General features: G+C 43.2%; 1 protein-coding gene across 1 annotated transcript in view; it reads left to right on the forward strand.

Annotated features, from left to right (window-relative positions):
• The window catches only part of LOC117521352 (transcriptional activator Myb-like), a 105,718-nt gene that overhangs the window by 25,914 nt on the left and 58,960 nt on the right, over positions 1-20,844 (forward strand). The window contains exons 5-7 of the mRNA XM_034182643.1: positions 9,062-9,266; positions 18,456-18,608; positions 18,703-18,810. Coding sequence (XP_034038534.1) covers positions 9,062-9,266; positions 18,456-18,608; positions 18,703-18,810 — 466 coding nt within the window. The remainder of the gene's footprint in view (positions 1-9,061; positions 9,267-18,455; positions 18,609-18,702; positions 18,811-20,844) is intronic.

The raw sequence follows: 20,844 nt of genomic DNA on the forward strand, positions 1-20,844 counted from the left end.
TACAAATATGCGTTATATCAATCCGACAAAAGGTGACGTGTGGCAGGCTCGACGATAGGAGACGTCCGGTGCGAGAAGAGCCGGATCCCACACAGCCCTCACCACCAACGGACCTGAAGAACACCTGAGCCGCCAAGCCCTGCGCCCCAGGTGGCCACTGTCTTCAGCAGTCAGACCCGGTACTGCTGGCAGAAAACAGAAACAGTTCTGGATGAGTGTGAGTTCGCACACTCAGTAATCCCACAGTCTGTACACAGTTAGGAGGGAGAACCTCCACCTCCAATCACACACTCGTGCAGCTCCTGAGATAACCACTTATCTGGGTGGGGTGGGAGGCGAAGCTGTCGCAGTCCACACCAAACGCCAACTCAGCAGACAGGGTATCCGTCCCAGGAAAACGGCTGCAAAACGAGATCAGACTAATACTCGAATTAAGGTTCAGCAGAGAAGTAAGTACCTGTATGGTAGAAGATTTCTCGGCGAGGAGGTGGAGTTGCAGTCCGGTCTTTGTAGTGGTGGTGATGGGTGACAGCTGGTGTTGATAGGTGACAGCTGTCACCTCCAGGGGCTCCGACGCCCTCTCGTGCTTGGAGCCCGCACTCCAAGCAGGGCGCCATCTGGTGGTGGTGGGCCACCACCAGATGGATGTGGCCCACATCCGATCTTCAGAGGCCCACACAACACAGACTTTATATTTACTCTGTGTGTGAATGAAACAGTCTGTCCACATGAGGACTGCAGCTTTCAGCCAGTCAATGACCAGCATTGATGGACATATATTTCGACTTATGAGTAAATTAAATCAAAATCAAATCAAGTTTATTTATATAGCACCAAATCACAACAAACAGTTGCCCCAAGGCGCTTTATATTGTAAGGCATACAGTAATTACAGAAAAAACCCAATGGTCAAAACGACCCCCTATGAGCAAGCACTTGGTGACAGTGGAAAGGAAAAACTCCCTTTTAACAGGAAGAAACCTCCAGCAGAACCAGGCTCAGGGAGGGGCAGTCTTCTGCTGGGACTGGTTGGGGCTGAGGGGAGAGAATAAGGAAAAACACATGCTGTGGAAGAGAGCAGAGATCAATCACTAATGATTAAATGCAGAGTGGTGCATACAGAGCAAAAAGAGAAAGAAACACTCAGTGCATCATGGGAACCCCCCAGCAGTCTAAGTCTATAGCAGCATAACTAAGGGATGGTTCAGGGTCACCTGATCCAGCCCTAACTATAAGCTTTAGCAAAAAGGAAAGTTTTAAGCCTAATCTTAAAATTAGAGAGGGTGTCTGTCTCCCTGATCCAAATTGGGAGCTGGTTCCAGAAGAGAGGAGCCTGAAAGCTGAAGGCTCTGCCTCCCATTCTACTCTTAAAAACCCTAGGAACTACAAGTAAGCCTGCAGTCTGAGAGCGAAGCGCTCTATTGGGGTGATATGGTACTATGAGGTCCCTAAGATAAGATGGGACCTGATTATTCAAAACCTTATAAGTAAGAAGAAGAATTTTAAATTCTATTCTAGAATTAACAGGGAGCCAATGAAGAGAAGCCAATATGGGTGAAATATGCTGTCTCCTTCTAGTCCCCGTCAGTACTCTAGCTGCAGCATTTTGAATTAACTGAAGGCTTTTCAGGGAACTTTTAGGACAACCTGATAATAATAATTACAATAGTCCAGCCTAGAGGAAATAAATGCATGAATTAGCTTTTCAGTATCACTCTGAGACAAGACCTTTCTAATTTTAGAGATATTGCACAAATGCAAAAAAGCAGTCCTACATATTTATTTAATATGCGCATTGAAGGACATATCCTGATCAAAAATGACTCCAAGATTTCTCACAGTATTACTGAAGGTCAGGGTAATGCCATCCACAGTAAGAATCTGGTTAGACACCATGTTTCTAAGATTTGTGGGGCCAAGTACAATAACTTGAGTTTTATCTGAATTTAAAAGCAGGAAATTAGAGGTCATCCATGTCTTTATGTCTGAAAGACATTCCTGCAGTTTAACTAATTGGTGTGTGTCCTCTGGCTTCATGGATAGCTAAAGCTGGGTATCATCTGCGTAACAATGAAAATTTAAGCAATGCTTTTTAATAATACTGCCTAAGGGAAGCATGTATAAAATGAATAATATCGGTCCTAGCACAGAACCTTGTGGAACTCCATAATTAATCATATCCTTAAACCTAGTTACAGCACTTTCAGAAAGACTTCTACTGTAATGAAACTTATTCCCCACTGCTGGGTAGTCCATTAAAGTAAATGTTATTAAGAAATGATCAGACGAAAATTGGTTTTCAGGGAATACTGTTAAGTCTTCAATTTCTATGCCATATGTCAGAACAAGATCTAAAGTATGGCTAAAGTGGTGGGTGGGCTTATTTACATTTTGAGCGAAGCCAACTGAGTCTAATAATAGATTAAATGCAGTGTTGAGACTGTCATTCTCAGCATCTATGTGGATGTTAAAATCACCCACTATAATTATCTTATCTGAGCTAAGCACTAAGTCAGACAAAAGGTCTGAAAAATCACAAATAAACTCACAGTAACGACCAGGTGGATGATAGATAATAACAAATAAAACTGGTTTTTGAGACTTCCAATTTGGATGGACAAGACTAATAGTCAAGCTTTCAAATGAATTAAAGCTCTGTCTGGGTCTTTGATTAATTAATAAGCTTTCGCCCAGCCTGGCCTCCAAAAATACGAACAAGCTACACTTATTACTAATAACTAAACATTTCACACCCAGCGCAGAAAAGTGCGGGAGAGACAGGAGAAGCCGCCATGCTAAACCGTCTAAGAGCTAATAGCTGTGCTAAGCTAGCGGATTCCTAAAAACACACAAAGTGAATAATGTGTAAATAATTTAGAGGTGATTCAGCAGAGGGAGTGCTTTAGTTAAGGCATGTGAAGATTACACTGTGAAATAAATCGTTATCTAGTTATCTAGGTCAATCTAACTACGCAGATTAAACAGCTAACAGATACAGCAAAACACCGCTGTGCTCTGGAACAGGAAGTGATACAATACCGCAGTGAGAGCCAACCACCAGTAGATGTCCTGATTACAAGAAACGTGTGCCCAGCTCTCCACAATTTCTCTTATACTCACTTGACTGGTAAGCACTGAAAGCCGAGATAGGCATGTCCCAACTTGTCCTCTAACACTCCGAAACGGAGGTGTTCCTTCGTCTTGCTTCATCAGCGAATCGGTCGTGACGCGCGAAGCCTCCGCGCGGCTTTCCATGACAAAATGTCTTGTTAAAAGTGAAATCTGCCGGAAAATGGCTGATGTCCAGCTTTTGTGATAACCAGAGAAATTGCTCACGACGGTCCCGGCTCCACACAGCGATCCATTTAGAAATGATGTGGTGGTTTCTGCCTCTCGATGGCGGCTCGGAGCACGGCGCGCCGTGTGCCATTGTAGGCCGTTCTTAAAGCTGTAGTAACACTCCTTATTCTCTGTGAAGCCCGTAAAATTTTCACCGAAAGCCAGATAAATTTTTCGAATGGTTTCCAGCTGCCTGTCTCTAACAGTTTCTGAAAAAATTCTGATGGAAAAAAAGCCCAAATCATTCCGCCATTTCCTCGCAATGAAACAACGACGAGAGGGGTGGAGCAGTGCTCACTCAAAGCCTGCCCACAGGCGAATGACGCAACCGACAGGCGTGGAAAAACTCACGCATGCGCACGAAGGTTCAAGCTTGGCTGACGTAAAAACATATGAATCAAATCCATATAGTTTTTGCATAAAAGAAAAAGGTCGGAAACTTTTCTCACATACCTCGTATATATACACTAGCTGAGGTACCCGGCGCTGCCTGGGTTAACCTGTTTAGACATAAGCCAAATGGCAGTCATTTTAATCAAAACAATTGACCAACATTTGTTTTTGTAATGCTGATGTCTTATAAATATAATAGATAATGGGCTAAAGTTTGTCCAGCAGAACTATCAGAGGTGGACTCCCCAAACTAAGTGGAAATACTTGGTTAAAAGACAAACACATTTGAAGTCCTTCATGCAGACTTTGTTTTGCAATCAAATTTCTAACAAAATTACACACAAAAGGTAGGTAACAGTAAATGTAAATATCAATTAATCAAAACTGAGGTAGTGGTGTATTTCAAAGTTTTTACATTGCAATTTTACAAACATAAAATGAATGTATTCAGACAGGAACAAACTGGGTTGTACAGGACAGTCAGGTGTTTAACAGTTGAGAACATAAAGTAGCTGAAGGAAGGGATTAAATAAACAGAGATGGCCAACACATATACCAGGCTGGAAATTTGAATCTGCCTGGTCATACCCACAGCTGGCTATTTTCGGGGTAATTTTTAGTTCAACTTTTAAAAAATGGAACCAGTTTGTTCCCCGTGTCATGAGGATTCAGAATATATATAGTTTTTAGGGCTACATATTATTGTTTGGGAGTTTATCCTGGACAGACAGAAAGACAGACAGAAGTGGCAGCATGAAAAGCACATGGTACAACACTGTATGGTCTTACATAAATGGCTATTTTTGGGGTAATTTTCAGTTCAACATTAAAAAGTGGTACCAGTTTGTTCCCTCGTGTCATGAGGATTCAGAATAGTGGGGAAAATAAGTATTTGACCCCCTGTCAGTTTTGCAGGTTTTCCCACCTACTAAGAATGTAGAGGTCTGTAATTTTTATCTTAGGTTCACTTCAACTGTGAGACAGAATCTGAAAAAAATCCAGAAAATCACATTGTATGATTTTTAAATAATTTGCCACTTGTTGGGTTTTCATTTGTCTAATGGTTTGTGATGCCTTCGTCTTGTGTCTCCCGTGTGTGTGTGTGTGTGTGTGTGTGTGTTTGTGTGTGTTCGTGTCCCTCCTTGCGCCCTGTGTGTTTGTGCATGGCGGTGGGCGTGTCTCTCCTGTCCGTCGTGGGCACTTTTCTCCGGTTCCCGGTACGTGCCTGTGTGTGGGTGTGGGCGTGTCCCCCCGCTCCGTGTGTGTGTGTGTGTGTGTATTATGCACGTTGTCTCTGTCTGTACGTGTTCTTGCACAGGCATATGTTAATCACCTGCTTTATGTGTTTGTCAGTCCCTCTGTTATCCACCTGCTTCCTGTGCACGGTTTATTCTTTGTTCCACATCCTTTGTTGGAGTTTAGCTCTAATTGTTATCATGTTTTATCACCTTGTTTTATCATCGTCAGTTTTTCTATGGTTTGCATTTTTTTTTTGTCACTTTCATGGATGTCTTTTATTTTGGGGCGTTATTTCTTGTCTGTTGTGAGTTTGCTGGTTGTTGCATTTCATTTCTTTCTTACCTTTTTTTGTCCTGTTTAGTATTATTATTGTTATTATTATTCTAGCACTGGTTATTGTCTGTCCAGTTTGATGTGTTCCGTTCTCACGTGCCTCTTTAGTTTTGTCCCATGATTGTCACACACCTGTTGTCATTTTATTCTTTGGTATTTAAACACTTCCTTGTTGCCTTTGCTTTTGCTGGTTCATTGAGAATTTCTCTGTTGGTCCCTGCGCATCTTGTCTGTGAGTATATTCCTCATCTCTGAAATATCCTGCTCCCGCGTTTTTCCTGTTGTTGGCGTTTTTGGATAACACCTGTTTGCTCTGTATTTTTGGACTCTGTTTTTTCACTAAGCAGGTTGATTATCACACTTCTGTAAATAAATCACTGAGGTCCTCACATAAGATAAGATAATACTTAATTATCAGATCAGAGATCTGAAATTTGTGTTACATATTCAGTAGCTCCGTTACAACACAACACATAAACAACAGAAATAAGACACAGATATTTCACAAACAATCCATACAATAAAAATTTACTAGCATTGCAGCCTTGATAATGTTGTTATGGATTAAGCTCCTTATTTAGTTTAAGTATCCACTGATGCACAAAAGAATGTTTCAGTCTGACCTTATTAAACCGTGGAACACTGTATGGACGTCCAGATGGGAGGAGGATATTCACTGCTCAGAACATGGTCAGTGTCAGAGATGATGTTTTTTGCCAGCCTTATTGTGTTGTTGTGATAAGAGGTCTCATACAGACCCTCTAAAGGCTGACCAACAATTTTTGAACAGATTTTTAACAAGTGTTTCAGTCCAGATTTTACAGAAGTGGAGAGGCAGCTGTACCACACAGCATTACAGTACTGCAGTACACTGAGAATAACAGAATTATAAAGCAATAGGAGTATCTGTGGTGTAGCTCCAAACACTCTTAAATGACGGAGAAAATACATCCTCTGTTTGGTTTTCTTACAGATGTAGTCAATATGATGTTTCCATAATCGAGTGGCACCTATCGTTATGCCAAGATATATGACTCCACCTGTTGGATTATTTCATTATTGATGATTTACCCTTACTGGTTTTGGACTAAACACAATTTCCTCAGTTTTCTTTGTGTTTATCTCCAGAGCATTGTTTTTGCTCCATGTGACCACTTTATTAACGCCTTGTTGGTGCACATCAGGACTTTCTGAATCATGCAGTAATGTCAGCAAAACAGTATCGTCAGAGTATATTTCAAAACATACTGGTTATTTAAAGTTTGAACGGGGATCATCTGTGTTTAGAGTGAATCGTACTGCAGATCTTACGCAGCCCTGAGGTGCACCAACATTGGTTGAGATGGCAGAAGAAAGGGTCTTGTTTACCTTAACCAACTGGACTCTATTTGTTAGAAAAGAGGCATACCAGTGGATCAGGTAAGGGTTCACGCCCAGGTGGGACATTTTTTAAAGTAGAATATTGGGTTGTATTGTGTTGAAAGTGGAAGAATAGTCCAGAAAGAGTGCTCTTGCATAGTTATGTGGTTTATCAAGATGTTTTATGATGATATGAACCAAAGTGGCCACAGCATCTTCAGTACCACAGCCTGTTCTATATGCAAACTGTGATGGATCTAGTTTGTCATTACTGCAGGCTTGCAGATGTTTGAGCAGAACATGTGCCTTGTGTTTGGCTGCCTGCATTCTGGGGTTATATTTCATTATTAGTGAAGTAAATCACAACATGTGTGTGAGTCCAGAATGTTTTTAGAGCCTTAGACCTCAACAGTTTTTAGAAGAACTCAACCCTTTTTTTTCCTGTTTATTGGGTATTGTAGGCTAGTGTCTTTGAGGGTGAGCGCTAAAAATGAAAGAGCATAATCCTCCGTCCGGTGACAGCCCTAGTATGTCCCCATCAAAAACATGGCACTTTCGCTGAGTTTTTGGGGAAATTACACACAAAGTGAAAATGGAAAGAAAAAGTGACAATGTGGTGGAAAGTGGACATGTATTGCGGTTGTTTATGACCCAGAGCTCAAACATGTCGAGGCGGTTGTGCAGGCGAGAGACTGTAGCTGCTCTTGTCAAGGGGTGTTGGCTAAAACGTACCAACATGGCCTCTTCCATTTGCTCTGCCTTCCCTTCTCCACTGGAAACCAAAAAACCTGCACTTTTCACGACTGCTTGGTGGTTGCAGCTGAAAACAAAACAACACCGGTTAGAAGTGATGCTGTGTTTGTGCAGGCTGTCTCCAGAAGCGGTCAAGTGGATATCACTCAGGGGTTCAAACAAGACGGCGCTGCCCTGTTACGTTCAAATTGTTTAGGTTCCTGTTTTCATATACACACTATTAATATTATTATTTTTGTTAGGATTTTTATTGTTATTATTAGTGTTAATCTTATCATTATTGTTATTATTATCCGTATTATTAATATTGTTATTTTATTTAAATATTACTTCTATTTTTTCCATTTGATTTTTAAATGGACCACAATGGGAAGAAAGTGTTTTCACTTTCTTGTGTCATCCATGTATTTTTAATGTATTTACAATTATGTTATATACTTAAATTGAAATTACTAAATGAACTCACGCACACTTTTAATATATAGATAATCGACGTGAATGAGGTTCGTTCAAACATTTTCAAGCTGTGTAACAATTCATTTAATTTTGCTGAGTTTGATCATCATGACATTAAATAATTTTCACGATGACACATATCTTAATACAGTTCAGGTTATATGATCGATTGATTTCACTGTCCATTCATAAATAGGAGCGCTGACTGCATTTGTTTTTTTTTATTTCTCCTTCCCATTTTTGACAGCCAATCACAGCTCTTAGAAGACTGTGTCATACTTAGCAACAGGGTCAACCCCGCCTCCTCACAAAGATAGGAGTTTCTGTAGACTACTTGTTCCGAGTTGCTTTCAGACTTCCTGAATCACTCTTAGCCTAAAGATGCCAGATTCCTTGTTCGGAATCTTTGGGCTGAGCTGGGAGCTGTCTGAGAGGACTCTGAGATGCTTTGTGAATACAGGCTCTGACCTACCTGCACACTGACGCAAAGAGGCCAAGAACCAAATGTATCAGACATAGTTTTAGGTCGCTGCTTGGTTTCCAAGTCTCTAAACCACAATATAAAACCAGCAGCAGCAGGACTCAGAGGCCTTGGACCTTCATCCCACTGCAGATCCATTAGTCTGATAAAAGGACTCTGTTCAGTCGTTTCATGACTCTGTGAGCTCTTTCCTGAGCTCTGCAGAGGGGAATGCCACTGCAGAGTGGAGCCAGTCTCTGTGACTTTGACACTCTCACCGCATACAGCCACACTGCTGAGGGCTGAGTTCAGGAAGGGATCCTAGCCCTGATCCAAGATGGTCACAAACCCCTTACTTAACTTTTTGAGAGATTCCGTTGATTCCACAGAGGTCACAGCATCGGCTGCAAATTCCAGGGCAGGGAGCTTACCTCACCAGCAAGGACACCCACGTCACCAGCGTCCGTGAGCTCATCTGACACTTGGTCCACGTGAGGTTAAACACACCAGGTGCTACCACACATTCCTGATGAATGTTAGAATTTTCTGTCTACATTGTACCTGTGTCAGGCAGCTTAGAGAGAAAACAGGAACCCAGAGAGCAGCAGTCACACAACAGGCGTGTTCAAATATCAACCAGACATACAGGACGGTAGACCAACCAACAAAACCACGAAAGAGGTGCTGCTGCCTGTCAATTAGTTTGTTTCTGATTTGTTTGTTTTTTAGGACAGATAACGCCATCAAAAACCACTGGAATGCCACTCTGAAGAGGAAAGTGGAAAAGGAGGGTTACCTGCAGGACCTGCACATATCCAACTCCTCCAACAGCTCCTCCAGCGTGTCCTCTCACACCTCCTCTTCCATCACGTCCTCAGAGACAGCACCCATGATGACCCATGGCGGCTTCTGTTCTTCTGACATCACCACTGAGGTTATCATCTGCAGGATTAAGCTCCACCCAGCAGTTACTTAGAGATGTTTCAGTTCAGGCCGCCCGGTTGTGAAAAACAGATTTAGCAGATTTTGTTTTGACAAATATCACCAGTGCACATGACTAGCAGGGAGGCTGATGGGAGGTAAAAGCCTTGATGGATTGGACATGGGAAATACAGGCTTCTTGGAGTAAGCAGGTATAGAAAATGAAGGGATGGCTGGTTTCTGGTGGGTTAAAGCTGCCTTTGGTGAAGCAGTAAGCTGAAGTTTTTAAACTTTCCCATCAGTTTCCTTGTATTTTGTTGACTGTTGGTTTCTGTTAATTTGCATATGTAAGAAGAGTAAATGTGCATCATGAAACTGCCTGGTGGCTCGATCTGCTAATCCAGGGGTGGGCAACTTGTTCCAGAAAGGGTCAAGAGGGTGCAGGTTTTCTTTGCAGCCACTGACTCCACCAGGTGATTTCACTGATTAACTGATTCCATCTGCTCAAATTGATATTAATTGCCTCTACTGGTGGTTGGCTCTCACTGCGGTATTGTATCACTTCCTGTTCCGGAGCACAGCGGTGTTTTTCTGTATCTGTTAGCTGTTTAATCTGCGCAGTTAGATTGATCTAGTTATCTAGATTACGATTTGTTTCCCAGTGTAATCTTTACGTGCCTTAACTAAAGCACTCCTTCTGCTGAATCACCTCTAAATTATTTACACATTATTCACTTTGCGTGTTTTTAGGAATCCGCTAGCTTAGCGTAGCTACTAGCTCTTAGCCGATTTAGCATGGCGGCTTCTCCTGTCTCTCCCGCACTTTTCTGCTCTGGGTGTGAAATGTTTAGTTATTCCTCGGCCTCCTTTAGCAGTAATGGTACTTGTAATAAGTGTAGCTTATTCGTAGCTTTGGAGGCCAGGCTGGGCGAATTGGAGACTCGGCTCCGCACCGTGGAAAATTCTACAGCTAGCCAGGCCCCTCTAGTCGGTGCGGACCAAGGTAGCTTAGCCGCCGTTAGTTCCCCCCTGGCAGATCCCGAGCAGCCGGGAAAGCAGGCTGACTGGGTGACTGTGAGGAGGAAGCGTAGCCCTAAACAGAAGCCCCGTGTACACCGCCAACCCGTTCACATCTCTAACCGTTTTTCCCCACTCGACGACACACCCGCCGAGGATCAAACTCTGGTTATTGGCGACTCTGTTTTGAGAAATGTGAAGTTAACGACACCAGCAACCATAGTCAATTGTCTTCCGGGGGCCAGAGCAGGCGACATTGAAGGAAATTTGAAACTGCTGGTTAAGGCTAAGCGTAAATTTGGTAAGATTGTAATTCACGTCGGCAGTAATGACACCCGGTTACGCCAATCGGAGGTCACTAAAATTAACATTAAATCGGTGTGTAACTTTGCAAAAACAATGTCGGACTCTGTAGTTTTCTCTGGGCCCCTCCCCAATCAGACCGGGAGTGACATGTTTAGCCGCATGTTCTCCTTGAATTGCTGGCTGTCTGAGTGGTGTCCAAAAAATGAGGTGGGCTTCATAGATAATTGGCAAAGCTTCTGGGGAAAACCTGGTCTTGTTAGGAGAGACGGCATCCATCCCACTTTGGATGGAGCAGCTCTCATTTCTAGAAATCTGGCTAATTTTCTTAAATCCTCCAAACCGTGACTATCCAGGGTTGGGACCAGGAAGCAGAGTTGTAGTCTTACACACCTCTCTGCAGCTTCTCTCCCCCTGCCATCCCCTCATTACCCCATCCCCGTAGAGACGGTGCCTGCTCCCAGACTACCAATAACCAGCAAAAATCTATTTAAGCATAAAAATTCAAAAAGAAAAAATAATATAGCACCTTCAACTGCACCACAGACTAAAACAGTTAAATGTGGTCTATTAAACATTAGGTCTCTCTCTTCTAAGTCCCTGTTGGTAAATGATATAATAATTGATCAACATATTGATTTATTCTGCCTAACAGAAACCTGGTTACAGCAGGATGAATATGTTAGTTTAAATGAGTCAACACCCCCGAGTCACACTAACTGTCAGAATGCTCGTAGCACGGGCCGGGGCGGTGGATTAGCAGCAATCTTCCATTCCAGCTTATTAATTAATCAAAAACCCAGACAGAGCTTTAATTCATTTGAAAGCTTGTCTCTTAGTCTTGTCCATCCAAATTGGAAGTCCCAAAAACCAGTTTTATTTGTTATTATCTATCGTCCACCTGGTCGTTAATCATATCTTAGATCTTGTTCTGACTTATGGTATGGAAATAGAAGACTTAACAGTATTCCCTGAAAACTCCCTTCTGTCTGATCATTTTTTAATAACATTTACATTTACTCTGATGGACTACCCAGCAGTAGGGAATAAGTTTCATTACACTAGAAGTCTTTCAGAAAGCGCTGTAACTAGGTTTAAGGATATGATTCCTTCTTTATGTTCTCTAATGCCATATAACAACACAGTGCAGAGTAGCTACCTATACTCTGTAAGGGAGATAGAGTATCTCGTCAATAGTTTTACATCCTCATTGAAGACAGCTTTGGATGCTGTAGCTCCTCTGAAAAAGAGAGCTTTAAATCAGAAGTGTCTGACTCCATGGTATAACTCTCAAACTCGTAGCTTAAAGCAGATAACCCGTAAGTTGGAGAGGAAATGGCGTCTCACTAATTTAGAAGATCTTCACTTAGCCTGGAAAAAGAGTCTGTTGCTCTATAAAAAAGCCCTCCGTAAAGCTAGGACATCTTTCTACTCATCACTGAACACGTAAAAGAACAAACGAAAATAAGAACAACCCCAGGTTTCTTTTCAGCACTGTAGCCAGGCTGACAAAGAGTCAGAGCTCTATTGAGCTGAGTATTCCATTAACTTTAACTAGTAATGAGTTCATGACTTTCTTTGCTAACAAAATTTTAACTATTAGAGAAAAAATTACTCATAACCATCCCAAAGACGTATCGTTATCTTTGGCTGCTTTCAGTGATGCCGGTATTTGGTTAGACTCTTTCTCTCCGATTGTTCTGTCTGAGTTATTTTCATTAGTTACTTCATCCAAACCATCAACATGTTTATTAGACCCCATTCCTACCAGGCTGCTCAAGGAAGCCCTACCATTATTTAATGCTTCGATCTTAAATATGATCAATCTATCTTTGTTAGTTGGCTATGTGCCACAGGCTTTTAAGGTGGCAGTAATTAAACCATTACTTAAAAAGCCATCACTTGACCCAGCTATCTTAGCTAATTATAGGCCAATCTCCAACCTTCCTTTTCTCTCAAAAATTCTTGAAAGGGTAGTTGTAAAACAGCTAACTGATCATCTGCAGAGGAATGGTCTATTTGAAGAGTTTCAGTCAGGTTTTAGAATTCATCATAGTACAGAAACAGCATTAGTGAAGGTTACAAATGATCTTCTTATGGCCTCGGACAGTGGACTCATCTCTGTGCTTGTTCTGTTAGACCTCAGTGCTGCTTTTGATACTGTTGACCATAAAATTTTATTACAGAGATTAGAGCATGCCATAGGTATTAAAGGCACTGCGCTGCGGTGGTTTGAATCATATTTGTCTAATAGATTACAATTTGTTCATGTAAATGGGGAATCTTCTTCACAGACTAAAGTTAATTATGGAGTTCCACAAGGTTCTGTGCTAGGACCAATTTTATTCACTTTATATATGCTTCCCTTAGGCAGTATTATTAGACGGTATTGCTTAAATTTTCATTGTTACGCAGATTATACCCAGCTTTATCTATCCATGAAGCCAGACGACACACACCAATTAGCTAAACTGCAGGATTGTCTTACAGACATAAAGACATGGATGACCTCTAATTTCCTGCTTTTAAACTCAGATAAAACTGAAGTTATTGTACTTGGCCCCACAAATCTTAGAAACATGGTGTCTAACCAGATCCTTACTGTGGATGGCATTACCCTGACCTCTAGTAATACTGTGAGAAATCTTGGAGTCATTTTTGATCAGGATATGTCATTCAAAGCGCATATTAAACAAATATGTAGGACTGCTTTTTTGCATTTACGCAATATCTCTAAAATCAGAAAGGTCTTGTCTCAGAGTGATGCTGAAAAACTAATTCATGCATTTATTTCCTCTAGGCTGGACTATTGTAATTCATTATTATCAGGTTGTCCTAAAAGTTCCCTAAAAAGCCTTCAGTTAATTCAAAATGCTGCAGCTAGAGTGCTGACGGGGACTAGAAGGAGAGAGCATATCTCACCCATATTGGCCTCTCTTCATTGGCTTCCTGTTAATTCTAGAATAGAATTTAAAATTCTTCTTCTTACTTATAAGGTTTTGAATAATCAGGTCCCATCTTATCTTAGGGACCTCGTAGTACCATATCACCCCAATAGAGCGCTTCGCTCTCAGACTGCAGGCTTACTTGTAGTTCCTAGGGTTTGTAAGAGTAGAATGGGAGGCAGAGCCTTCAGCTTTCAGGCTCCTCTCCTGTGGAACCAGCTCCCAATTCAGATCAGGGAGACAGACACCCTCTCTACTTTTAAGATTAGGCTTAAAACTTTCCTTTTTGCTAAAGCTTATAGTTAGGGCTGGATCAGGTGACCCTGAACCATCCCTTAGTTATGCTGCTATAGACGTAGACTGCTGGGGGGTTCCCATGATGCACTGTTTCTTTCTCTTTTTGCTCTGTATGCACCACTCTGCATTTAATCATTAGTGATCGATCTCTGCTCCCCTCCACAGCATGTCTTTTTCCTGGTTCTCTCCCTCAGCCCCAACCAGTCCCAGCAGAAGACTGCCCCTCCCTGAGCCTGGTTCTGCTGGAGGTTTCTTCCTGTTAAAAGGGAGTTTTTCCTTCCCACTGTAGCCAAGTGCTTGCTCACAGGGGGTCGTTTTGACCGTTGGGGTTTTACATCATTATTGTATGGCCTTGCCTTACAATATAAAGCGCCTTGGGGCAACTGTTTGTTGTGATTTGGCGCTATATAAAAAAAAAATTGAAATTGAATTGAATTGAATCACACAAGTAAGGTCTAACCTTACCAATCCCCTGAGCAAGCACACAGGAGACAGTGGTAAGGAAAAACTCCCTCTGGTGATGTTGATGAAGGAACCTCAAGCAGACCAGACTCAGGGGGGTGACCCACTGCTTAGGCCAGTCTAACAGTTACAAGGTTTTTACAAAGTTTTACAAAGCTGAAGAAACAGAAAACAGAAAAAGCTGAGTGTATTATTAAGGTGAGCACACAGTCATTGGTGCCACAAGCAGGGAGTCTCGAGATCAGTCCGACACCCAGGTCCAGCATCCATCCATTGACTCATCAGTTTCACTTTAGTAAAAGCTGTCTTCATGGAAGACTGCATTCCAAAAGCAGACTGCAGTGGCTCAGAGAGGTCACCCTCAGCACGGTGGTCCACAGGCCACTGCGTCTGCTTTAGCCAGGGCATCCCGTTGTCAGTCCAGTGCCCTGGATGTCTCCTCAGTGCCTAGGACAGCGAGAAAAAGAGCACAATCAAACACCTAGAAAAACTACCTAAGGTATGAGTTCACCAAAGCAACAGAGAGAATACTAAGGCGATCACTGGTAGCTAGAACTGAGCTTCACTAACAGACCCAGAATTGAAATGAAGTGAGGCTGAGACCTGTTCCATTGCTAATAAAATGAATTTAAAGGGATAGGAGGCATACTACTATACTATGCCAGTAGGCTAACTGTCAAGGGCCGAGGTGGCATGGCACAAACAGGTGGTGTACACAAATGCAGACTCGCAGGCTGAGGAGTAGTTCATACGAAGGAGAGTTCAAAATCGGAGTCGAGCCGCTGCTCCTCCACGTCGAAAGGAGCCATTTGAGGTAGCTCGGGCATCTTTTCCGGATGCCCCCTGGATGCCTCGCTGGAGAGGTGTTCTGGGCACGTCCCATTGAGAGGAGGCCCCGGGAAAGACCCAGGACACGCTGGAGGGACTACGTCTCTCGGCTGGCTTGGGAACACCATGGGGTTCCCCTGGAGGAGCTGGGGGAGGTGTGTGTGGATCGGGAGGTCTGGGCGACTTTGCTTGAGCTGCTGCCCCCGCGACTGACTCCGGATAAAGCGGAAGAAAATGGATGGATGGATGGATGGACGGATGAGTCAAAGCACAATAGGGTGTGGCAAAAGCGAGGTCAAACAACTAGGCAAGTTCAAACACAACTAAACTGAAGATCGAAGACAAAAAATAACTAGGAATCAAAAGCTGGAACAAGGGCTAAAACACAAGGTGACAAGCACAATGAACTGGCAGTGAACAAGAAACATATGAGGCTGAAATACACAATGGGTAATCATAGTATGATGTGAGACAGGTGTGGAGAATGTTTAGGAAGGGGGCGTGGATGACAAGATGAAGAAAGGAAATGACGGTAGTGACAGATGGGGCAAAAAGCTGTGACTGAAACACCAGCCGACAGTGCTCAAAATAGAAGACCAAAAACAAAGATAAACAAACCCAACAGCCTAGTAAAATAACACGAAAGGAACAAAGAATTAAACCAGGAAACAAAAGGTCAGAACTGAAAAGAGATCATCAAGAAACTAAAGGCTGAAACAAAAACTAGAGTGGAACTCAACACATGACTAAAGAATAAAAAACAATCAAGGACCGGGACCAGACAGAAGAACCATGAGAGGGAAAGTGGACACAGACAGGGGCAAAACCAAGACACAGGCCCAGACAGGGGCAAACCAGGACACTAACCATATGCTAGTGTCTGGACTTGAAAAGTCTACAGAATCAGACTTTTATCTCCATAGGGAGATCATTCCACAGAACAGGTGCACGATAAGAGAAAGCTCTGTGACCCACAGACTTTTTATTCACTCTAGGGACACAAAGTAGTCCTGCACCCTGAAAACGCAGAGCCCGGGCCGGGACGTAGGGTTTAATTAGGTCAGCTAAATAGGGAGGTGCCAGTCCATGAACAATTTTATAGGCTAGTAGCAGAACCTTAAAATCTGATCTCACAGGGACAGGAATGTCAGCGTCCTTCTCCGTGTATACCCTGGGTCCCTCCTCTGCACATGTCCAAACCATCTCAGTCTCGCCTCTCTGACTTTGTCTCCAAACCGTCCCACCTGAGCTGTTCCTCTGATATGTTCATTCCTAATCCTGTCCATCCTCGTCACTCCCAGAGAATCTCAACATCTTCAGCTCCACCTCCTGTCTTTTTGTTAGTGCCACTGGGCCTCATGTATCAACGTGCGTGAGGCGATATTTGAGCGTATATGGGGTGTCCGCCAAAACGGCTGCGCTACTTGGCATTTATCAGTGTGGTCGTTGGCATACGCTGCGCTGAAAATATACACCAGGTCGAGAGGTGGTGTAAATTATACACCAAAATGAACCAGCGCTGGAATCCACATAAAAATGAAGATGATCAACATGATAAACAGAGCCATTATACAAATCAATGCATATGTTACATAAATAACACTTTCCTGATTATACTACATAATAATCAATACAAATCCCGCCTTTGCGGGATTGCTGGTCTCGAGCACGATCTGTGGTCACAGCACTGACTGCAAAGAAAGCACTGCTCACCTTTTTCTCCAGACGTCGAGCCTGGAGCCAGAGCAGCGCTGAGCTTAACTTCATGTGGTGTGATCATTTTAGACAGTGAAATTGATAATAACAACTGTAGTTTCGTTATTCCCTTAATTCGCCCGTGCTGCAACCAGGTTTTGTCGTCTCCATTCGTTTCTCACAATAAAATAAATAAAGAAATACATCTTAAGAATAAAGAAATCTGACAGATTAGGCGTGTCTTATTAATTGAGCGAGCAAATATCCACATGTCAAGAAATATTGACATGTGAAAAGAGAATACAGTCCCTCGCTATAACGCGGTTCACCTTTCGCGGCCTCGCCGTTTCGCAGAGTTTTTAGTCCAATTTTGCATGCTTTTTTTTTTTACAGTGTTCTGTGTTCTGCGTATCTGTTTATAAGAATCTTCTCGCCCAGAAGAAAAAAGAGCGCCAACAACTACTCATAACTGTGTTCTTCACTCGGAAACAGACACCTGCAGCCAGGTGTGAGTGGAAAAAGGCGTGGCGTAAAGGACGCAGAGGCGCGATCTGTGAAATACTGGTCAGTCACTATTAATAATTTCTTATGTGTCCAACCTCGTAGGTTGATTCGTTAGTTCTAAAAGCCATCATAATTATTTATAGGAAAATGTTCTATTTTTATTTCTCAAACAAATGTTTGGGCCTGAAAACAGTTTGGTCTTATTTTTCTACTAAGGTTTGAACTTTGAGAGTGTTTACACACGAGAGAAAAGTGAGAAAATGTTCATGCCTGATTGAGAAAAGTGTATAAAGTGGTTTTACAGCTTTAAAACGTCTATAATAATTGTAAAAAATAACGCTGACTACGTCGCGGTTTCGCGTATTACGGGCTATTTTTTAGAACGTAACTCCCGTGATAAACGAGGGACCACTGTAACACTTTTTTGATTATACTACAAAACAATTGATACGACGGCCGCTTTTGACGCTCTATTGGCACGCGTCGTGATTGGTGGAGTTCTTTTTCTTTGCTGTCTTCCTGGCTTCCATGTCGTAAAATGAGGGTGTGTCTGAAGCGGAGTCTGAATATTTATGGGCGTGTTTATTATAATTACGATTGTTTTCACCCGCCACATTTATCAAGGTCACGTTGGGTGTACGCCAGAAATGGGCAGGTGCGCACTGCTTGATACATGTCACGGCAACTTTGGTGTACTTCAAATTTACACCGTAAATTTACGCCACAAGTGCGCAACGTTGATACATGAGGCCCATTGTCTCTAAACTGTCCAACATAGCTGGTCTCACTACTGTCTTGTAAACTTTCTTCTTCACTCTTGCTGATATTCTTCAGTTACAAATCCCTCCTGCCACCTTTCTCCACCCACTCCACCCTGCCTGCACTCTGAATATTGAGCCGTGATGTGTAAATACGGGAGAGCTGTGCTGGACTTTAGACTGGGTTTTTGGTGAGGATATGTGCAGCACAGGTCACAGACGCTGCATTCTGGACTCAGGAGCTCTGATAGTCATGCGGGCCAGTGTGTTTGTCACCAACATGAACGAGCCTGTAAAGACCAGCTGAGGACGCTGCTGCTGCTGCTTTTATTTAAGAAGTGTCTCCAAGCAGTTCTTCTAGTGACACTGATTCCTCTGGCATCTCTTCAGCAGGCAGGCATCTTGACCAGTTACAGCAAGCAGAGCAAGGATGGACAACAGCAAGGCCACACCCACCTGCCCACAGTTTGGCTTCCTGCCTATCCATCAAACCACGACATGTCTCTGAGTGTGTGCGACTTGGCGCCAACGGTGGAGCTAACAGAGGTTTTTCTTTCTTTGTTGAAAATAGCTTCACTTTTCAAACTCTGTTTAACTGACTGTAATATCACATGACTGATGTCACATGACTGTGTCACAGGGTCTGCCTCTGTGGAGCCACTGCCCCAAGGAACAGGAGCTGACAGTACCGTCCAGCCTGTTCACAGACGACGCCAATGCATCATTTATGGGTCAGAACAGCGTCCAAGTAAGGCATCGAACACTAATACATACGAAAAAATACATGACCTGAGATCTGTCCTTGGGTTCACACTGCACCTTTAAAGTTGATATTTGTAAACACATTACATCCGACCTTAGTCAGGTGAAACATGGGCATGTCCTGTGGGCGTGTCCTTGTCCTTCTCCAGTCTCTGGGGTCCTCCACACTGAGACACCTATGTCCTGGATCATGTCCATAGAAACTCCCCACAAGGACTAAATGTGGTGTCTGATGTTCCCTCACAGTGTCAGTGATCCTCCTCATCTGAGTCTCACTAAGTAACTGTTCATTGGACACAAAGTCATTCCAGCAGAACCCAGAGATCCTCCACAGAGACCTGGGACCATAGACATCCAGTCCTCACCTGAGGACACTGGTTAGGTTGAGGTCGTAGGTCACTAGTTAGGCTTAAGTCACTGGTTAGGTCTTAGGTCACTGATTAGGTGTCGGTCACTGGTTAGAAGAAGGTCACTGGTTAGGCTTAGGTGACTGGTTAGGCATATAGGTCACTGGTTAGGTGTCGGTCACTGATTAGGCTTAGGTCACTGGTTAGGTGTTGGTCACTGGTTAGGTGTCGGCCACTGTTATGACTTAGATCACTGGTTAGGTGTTGGTCACTGGTTAGACATAGGTCACTGGTTAGGCTTAGGTCACTGGTTAGGTGTTGGTCACTGGTTAGACATAGATCACTGGTTAGGCTTAGGTCACTGGTTAGACTTAGGTCACTGGTTAGGTGTTGGTCACTGGTTAGGTGTCAGTCACTGGTTAGACTTAGATCACTGGTTAGGCATTGGTCACTGGTTAGGCTTAGGTCACTGGTTAGGTGTTGGTCACTGGTTAGGTGTCGGTCACTGGTTAGGCTTAGGTCACTGGTTAGGTGTTGGTTACTGGTTAGACTTAGGCCACTGGTTAGGTGTTGGTCACTGGTTAGGTGTCGGTCACTGGTTAGGCTTAGGTCACTGGTTAGGTGTCGGTCACTGGTTTGACTTAGGCGACTGGTTAGGTGTTGGTCACTGGTTTGGCCTAGGTCACTGGTTAGACTTAGGTCACTGGTTAAGCTTAGGTCATTGGTTAGGTGTTGGTCACTGGTTAGGTGTTGGCCACTGGTTAGGCTTAGGTCACTGGTTAGGTGTCGGTCACTGGTTACCAAAAATGTGACGTACAGTCGGAAACTTTTAAATGGCTTCAGTATTTAAGAAAAATCTATTCGTATAAGTTTTAGACCCCAAGTATCTAGAAAAATAATAAAAATAAAAAATGATCTATGCTTCTGTCTCATGTCACTAAACAAAAATCATGCACCATCAAGACTTCAAAATACAAAGGTTTTTGAATCTTTCCCAGGCCCATAACGTATTAGGCTCGAAATGTACTACTGCTTTTGTTATGTGTTTCAGTGAAACCGTCCTGCTAAAGTAAGAAATACTTGAGGGCTATATAAGTGACTTTTATTAGGGCCCCTTCACACGTAGTGCGAATGTGGTCAAATTGCTCATGAAGTGCACATGAAGCAGGAATCGTATGCAAAACGTGTAAAATTATAGCTGCCTCCAATGCCTCGTACACCTATTGCTACAAGTATTTGTGCACACCAGCGGCTGAAAGACAGAGTGTGCGCTGTGTGAACCCATCGAACCCTCTCGTGGCAGGCGTCGGCCAAATTCCAGTTGACACACACAAACATCTAACACTGCTCGCATGGCGCTTATAAAATGTGTGGCCTTTCACACTATCCTCACGAAAACAGTCAGCGGACGATCACTGTTGAGCTGGATGTGAAATTTGTCTAAGTGCCCCACGAGTGTGGTGTGAAAGCCACACACATGGTGTGTGTGTCTTGCATGTGTGTGCGTGCGTTGCATAAAGTGCTGATATGTTTGTACAGATCTGATCACATGGGGCCGGACAACCAGGTGTGATCGCACACAGCAGGGGCCTGTCAGCTGATCACAGCACACTGACAGCTGGATGACGGCTCAGTGCACACATTACAAACACAGACACCACCGCCAGGACAGT

This window comes from Thalassophryne amazonica, chromosome 12 (assembly GCF_902500255.1).
Source record: "Thalassophryne amazonica chromosome 12, fThaAma1.1, whole genome shotgun sequence".
In the NCBI taxonomy this organism is placed as follows: Eukaryota; Metazoa; Chordata; class Actinopteri; order Batrachoidiformes; family Batrachoididae; genus Thalassophryne; species Thalassophryne amazonica.